At 31.3% G+C, this 7,123-nt stretch overlaps 1 protein-coding gene and 1 pseudogene across 1 annotated transcript; both read right to left on the bottom strand.

Annotated features, from left to right (window-relative positions):
• Positions 1-248: 248 nt before the first annotated feature.
• LOC112772004 (alkane hydroxylase MAH1-like) lies at positions 249-1,769 on the bottom strand. The gene has a single exon (XM_025816886.1). It carries the CDS (start codon positions 1,767-1,769, stop codon positions 249-251), a length of 1,521 nt encoding a protein of 506 aa, XP_025672671.1.
• A 771-nt stretch (positions 1,770-2,540) lies between these two features.
• LOC112793604 (small nucleolar RNA U3) lies at positions 2,541-2,750 on the bottom strand (annotated as a pseudogene).
• Between the last annotated feature and the right edge of the window lie 4,373 nt (positions 2,751-7,123).

The following is a 7,123-nucleotide window of genomic DNA, read 5'->3' as shown; positions in this document are numbered from 1 at the left end:
ATGTTACATATACATCAAAAATAAAGTTAATATCACATGTATTTATATACGAATATATATTATTAATTTAATAACTAATTTTTAGTACACACCTAACATTTTAGATAAACAAGTCTTATTAAGTGGTCACACTAGTTGCATCTAGCGACCACAAATAGAAAAACAATAAAACATGGGAAGTAGCCATCACAAACAAAGAAACAACACAACACAGCAACCAAGAATCAAGAAAATCAATTCATACTCCATCAATGGCCTCTTTTTGTAACCTTGACTTGCAACCCATGCTTCATGTGTAGCACAATGGAAACACTTGGACACACGGAATTCCCTTCCACCACTTGGAAATGAAAGTTCCACAGCAAAGCAATGGCAATGATCTTCAACTGGATAAAGCTTATATTTTTCCCCAAACAACTTCTTGGGCCTCCATTAAAAGCCATGAACTTGTATGATGGTACCTGTATATTGATTCCTTTTTCCGAAATCCACCTTTCTGGCTTAAATTCCAAGCAATCTTTTCCCCATATTTGTTCCATCCTTCCCATTGAGTAAATGGAGTAATACACAATAGTATTTGCATCAACACGATCTCCACTAGGAAGTATATCAGATTTGATGGCACATTTGTGCTCAAATGGCACAGGAGGGAAAAGCCTCATAGCTTCACATATAACTCCATGCAAGTAAACTAGCTTGTCAAGGTCTTCCACCCCTGAAATGAGCCAATTTTCTTCATTAGTTTTGAAGTTTGATCTGATTTCTACAAGGATTTTGGTTTCAACATTAGGGTGAGTTGAAACAAGCCAGAAAAACCAGCATAGACTTGCACTTATTGTGTCCCTTCCAGCTGCTAAGAGATTAACTGCAATGTCTCTTAGAAACTTGTGATCTACCTGTTCCATTCCACTTTCCTCCACAAGAGCTTTAAGCATGTCAAAGTTTGATTCATCATCTTTGGTGTAGTTGAATCTACTTTTCTCTTCCCGACTGGTTGATATATGATCATGGAAGAATTGCTCGACAATTCGAAGGATAGCAATGGAGTCCTTCTCATGTCCAATTTGGAGCCATCTCTGCAACTTCCAGAACCATCTTGGGACCAGATGTCTATAGAAAATTGTATCCTCCATTTTGTTGAAAGCTTTCTCAACAGCAACCTCAGGGAATTGAGTGAGCTTGTTAGGAAGGCAATTGGGATCAAATGCCAACACCATGGAGCAAATACTGTCGAAAGTGAACCTTTGAAAGATGTCTTGCAAGTCCACAATAGTTCTTGATTCTGAAATGTCATTCAGAAGTGGAAGTAGGTAACATTCTAATTTCTTATGAATGACCTTTTTAACAAAGTTCTCAAAGATATTTTGCTTAAACAATGTTTGTAATATGCACCTCTGGTACTTCCACTTGTCTGAATCAGCATTAAAGATTCCATCTCCAAGAATTTCAAAGATCTCATGAAACTCAGAACCTTTGCCGTAGTTGGCAAAGTTCTTACTTGTAATGTGGTACACGTTCATAGGATCACTAGTGACGTAAAAGTTGATGTTTGTGAACAAGGGTCCTCTAACCTTAAAAGTACCTCCATAGTATCTCAAAGCTGTGGTCGCGTATTCATGAATATTGGAACTATTATATAAAATGGCTGGTAGCATTCCAAATAAGGGCAAATTTGGGATAGGTAAGTTTCTATTGATCCTCCAAATGTGGATGGAAAAGAATGAGATGATGGCTGCAAATAAAGCAAAGTAATCTAGGAAGTACATCATGGTGGTTGAAGGAGCTTGATTCTAAGTTGTGTTGAGGTGCAAGAATGGGTGGTTTTTCTCATAAATTTATAGGCACAACGTTTAGATAACTAGAAGTAAATAATTTAGTAAATATAAGGTTTTAAAAATATGCAGTTTAATTAAATTAAGGTTGAATGAGAAGTGGTTTTAATTTTTTTTTTTTTGGAAAGGAAAAAAATATAAAGCTTAGAATATTTTGATAAAAGTATATTTATTTTAAAAATGTTATGGTTATTAGAAACAATTAGACATAACTAATTTAAGATAATTGCTCATGAAGATGTTAAAACTTAAAATAGTTTATGAAGAACTATAGTGTTTTGGTCCAATTCAATAAGGATCGAAGCTCTATTTAGCAGATTATCGATCAGTACGAGTCAAAAATAGGTGAGTTCTACCCAACTCCCTCTATTTCAACATGTAAATTACCCCTGGTAACATGACATGCTTTAATTGGATGCTTAGTTTTAGTTTGAGTTAATTTAACTCAATAAGAGTTAATATGTTAACTAAAGTAGGGTAATTTTGTAATTAAATATTTTTATAAGAGGGATAAATATATAATTTCTATAAACATTAAAAAATAAAGTTATATTTTTATTATTGTGTAGAAATTCAATTTACCCCGGTCCCATTTCTCTCTGAAATTGAAAGAAAAAATCAACTCATTGGGTGTTTCATATTTTGATGAACCAGGAAATAAGTATTTAGAGAAAATAACTAATTAAATGGCTAGGGAAAAAAAATTTGAGCCTGTTAGAACACCGTGAGACCATCTCGACCACAAAGTTGTAGCGCGAACGATCCTCCACCGTTCAGATGGCATGCGCTTTGGAACAATTAATCACACTCTGACCTCACGGTCATAGTTCATCCGCCAGACTTTGGTTCCTGTCTTCTTAGAACTCAAGGATACAGATGTACGAGCCTATAGAACAGATCCTGTTCAAGTAAGGTCGTGTTCTGTGTTTTGTGTTCTTTGTGTTTAGTTATAAAAACTGCTTTTGTTTTGTGAACCTAGCCCGGTGAGACTAAGTTTACTCTTAAAATTTAAGAACGTGAAATCGATTATGATGGCTTTTTATGATGATAGTGTAAAAGGGGAAGACGAAAAAGAAGATGAAAATGATGATTATGATGATGATAGTGATGGTGATGATGATATGGGATTTCTGGATGGCATTGAAATTAAATTTGGAGGTATTTAATTACATAATCACCCACTTTGAGCTATAATTTAATTACTAATAATTTAACCATAGTTAACATAGCAACCAATTAAAAGATGACATGTCACAGAGGGTAAATTACATGTTATTATAGGAAGGATAGGCTAGAATTTACCTCAAAAATAACCCGCGTCATACTTAAGGATGGAAAAAGACTAAATAGCCTACTAGAGTCTAGCCTCTTATAAAAGAGGTACAGACAGGTTTTATTAAATATCTTAATATGTTAATAGATTAGAACCAAACTCACTAATTAGTCTTATTGGTCTGTGAGATCTGTTAAAATATAATTAAATATATAAATATTTTTTTATTATTAACAAAATTATGAAATATTTTAAATTTATTATATTTTATTATAAATATTTTTGTATATTTTAAATACTTTAAAAGATTACAATTTTTGTAAATATTAAATATGACACATTACATATAAATATTTTATTAAAGAATAATTTTTTTAAATAATATTTTTATTTTTATAAAAAAAATTATCAGACCTTTTAACAGGCCAGATCAGACTGAATAACAGACCAGATCTAGTACTTTATAAAAAACTTATAATAGGCTATAAGTCAAGCTCAAACCAAATAACTATATGACAGACTAGGGGTGTGTTTAGTAAACACGTTTCAAGAAAAAAAATATGTTACAATTTCTTGAAAGCTTCAATTTTTTGTTTGGCAAATTTTTTTCTCTACAAACGCAGAGGTGATTATGTTCATAAAACCAGGTTTAGAAGAAGCAATAATTTCTAGCTTCTCCATTACACTAACGTGCTTTTAGCCACTACCTTCAACATTTATTTTTCTTTTACCAACTTTATCCTTTATACATGTTATTGTATTATTTATAGAATTCGTATTATTTCTCTCTATATAAACTTTTTTTTATTATTTATTATTTACTTTTTTTATTAATTTTTTATTTGACATTATATATTTTTATAGTTATAATTTTTGTGTATTCTATTTATTATTATCTTTTTATAATAGAATTTATTGATTCTATTAGATAAAATAAATTAAACAAAAAATTAACCATAAATAATAATAATAGTTAAAAGTTATAACGTATTAAAAAAGAGTACTAAAAGTATTAAAAATATACTATATAAAAAACATATAAAAAAGTATAAAAAAAATTATACATGCATAAAAAAATAACATTATAATTTAATATTATGTATTTTTAAGTAATTATCTATCTAAAATCAATTTTATAAAATCATTTTTATTCAAACTACAATTTAACCAACCACAATCCAAATACTCATTAGATCCGATAAGAACTTACACCTCTTCCAAAATATATCAACTCTTATCATAATTAATCACATCATATACGAATACTTATTTTAATATCGGAATATTATTGGAGATGACTTTATCCGCCGACCCACCAACAAATGTGGCCGCACTCTTTGTTGTAAAGCTCGCGTACCTCACACCTCTAATTACTCTCAACCCAACACCCGACCAACACCTACTCCTGACGAGCAACCGAACCCGTGGAATAACAATTGACAACTGAAATGAATAGATGACTACGCGGTGCAACAAATTAACATACACTATCTCTTTCTCAATTTATGTTTTGATATTTATTTCATTCATCACTTCCAAGGGGCGCTTGGTAGAGGTTGCTTTCTGCCTTGTTGGGAATTGAGAGGAGTAAAAGGAATCAGGAATTGAAAGAATATAAAACTTGGTAACAACAAAGACCTTGAGAAAGATTACTAGATGAAGGCAGTAAATATGTGAAAAGAGATTTGGATAATAGTATTTTGTTTTTAATCTGTACAAAAAAGTAACTACCTGTATGAAATATATATTATTAAATCAAATTTAGAATAACTACATTCACTTAAACTTTTAGATGTATATGAATTGGAAAGTTAAAATATGATTTAAACTTTTCAAAGACAAACTTCGTATAAATCTACCTATTAAGTGAACATATAATCAGGAGAATAACATAACTCAATACAAATTACTGAAGTTCTAATACGACAAATGCTAATGCAATTTAGAAAAATAAGAAATGTAGTGTTTTCTGAAAATAATTAACAGAAAGTGTAAAACACTTATGATTTATAAAGGAAAACAGGTTTGAAAGGAATGATTGATACAACTACAAGACAAGCTATTCATAGAAAGAGCTCTTAACAGAAAACAGAATTGCAACAAGAATTCTGTTATTGACTATTTCTGGAAACTAACTCAGGAGCCAATCTTAGAACAACACAATCATCTTGATTTAATCTTGATATATTATCCTGTATACTCTGTTAACTTATTTAGTAAAGAGCATTTATCTGACTATGTTAAGTGTACACCAAAATCAGCTATAAAATATATGTTAAAATATAAATACACATTAAAAATAAATAAAATCACACATATATTTATATATAAATATATTGGTGACTGATTTTAGTGTACAAATAGTATTTTTGTATTAAAATTAATACTAATATTGTCACAAAATGAGAAATTGACAACTTGACATTCTACCATTCTATAATTTTGTCACATAATTATTATTGTATAAGTGTCTATTTTTTCTTTGCATTACCATTTAAATTTTTTTCTGTCTATAATGTTTTTAAAAGCCCTTACAATTGTATTTATTTTTCTCACTAATTGAATATCAATAGCTAAAAGTCCGTTAATAAAATACAAAAATTAAAAAATTAGTCAAATAAAAAATTGAAACTTTTAAAAAGTTGGTCTCCTTTCAATGTGTTTACCAAACACATCCTACTTCTCACTCATTACTATCGTTCATTGTTAGCAAAATCGGACCGCACTGACCGGTTCGACCAAAAAACTGTGAACCGATCCCTAAACCAATCCAGTCCGATGATTTGAACGCATGAGACAACGAACCGGTGCAAACCGGTCAAACCTAAAGTGAACCGGTCAAATTCCGGTTTGACCGAACCGCTTGAATTTTAAAAGTTTTTCAAAATGTTGAAGTTGGGTTCGAACTCTAGGGCTGCACGCGGATTGGATTGGATTGGATATAGCCTAAAATTTTATTCGATCCGCACTGCACTCGTCGGATTGTATCGGATATAGGGATGGCAACGGGTCCCATGGGGCGGGACATGCCCCCCGCCCCCGCCCCCGCCTCCATTATCCGTCCCCGTCCCCGCCCCATCCCCGTGACGGGTAACGGGGCCCATATCCGCCGGGACCCGGGTCTCCGCGGGTATCCGCGGATTTTTATAAAAAAATAAAAAAAATTGAAAAAAATTAGAAAAAAATTTAAAAAATAGTGTATTGTATATAATTTAGTATTTTACTTACATCAATATCTACTTTAATATTATGAATTACATGTATAGCACTCAAATGCTTAACCAAAAATTCAAAATCAGTAAAATAATAAAAATTTTAGAATAATTATAACAAATGCTTATCCAAATCACAGTAATTATAATAGAAAAAGCAAATAAAGATAATGAAGATGATAACAAATGCTTAATTATAATCATATAAATTATATTTAACTTAATTCAATAATTATAACAAATGCTTAACAAAATCATAGTACACACAAACGGGGTATTCTAGTCTTTTTACATAAACGGAGTTTAAACGGTCTCCACGGGGCGGGAACCTCTATCCCCACCTCCGCCCCGTTTAATATACGGGGCCCCGTCCCCCGTCCCCGCGGGTACAAAATCATCCCCATATCCGCCACGTGACGGGTAAATCCCCGCGGATACCCGCCCCGCTGGGGATTTTTGCCATCCCTAATCGGATATGATATGCGCATTTTTTAAGGCCCGAGCAGATCGGATCGGATCGAATATCGGGTATATCCGCATAATTAAAAAAAACTATTTTAAGATTTTGTTTGGCTATTTTTACAAAAAAATATCCAGAAATTTTATTTTTTATCTGTTTAAGCCTATTTACTCATAAAATATTATCAATAATAGTTCTCTCGAATAAAAAAAAAACAAAATAATAACACAAGATTTAAGTTTAATTATTCTAAGTTGAAGTACAACATAAAAAATTAAAAACAAAATATCATAAAATTCATAAAATAATACACTAAAATTCATATTACATTAGGGTTTACTTTCTT

The sequence above is a fragment of the Arachis hypogaea genome, chromosome 3 (assembly GCF_003086295.3).
Source record: "Arachis hypogaea cultivar Tifrunner chromosome 3, arahy.Tifrunner.gnm2.J5K5, whole genome shotgun sequence".
NCBI classification, from domain to species: Eukaryota; Viridiplantae; Streptophyta; class Magnoliopsida; order Fabales; family Fabaceae; genus Arachis; species Arachis hypogaea.
This window is presented reverse-complemented; position numbering and strand designations above follow the sequence as displayed.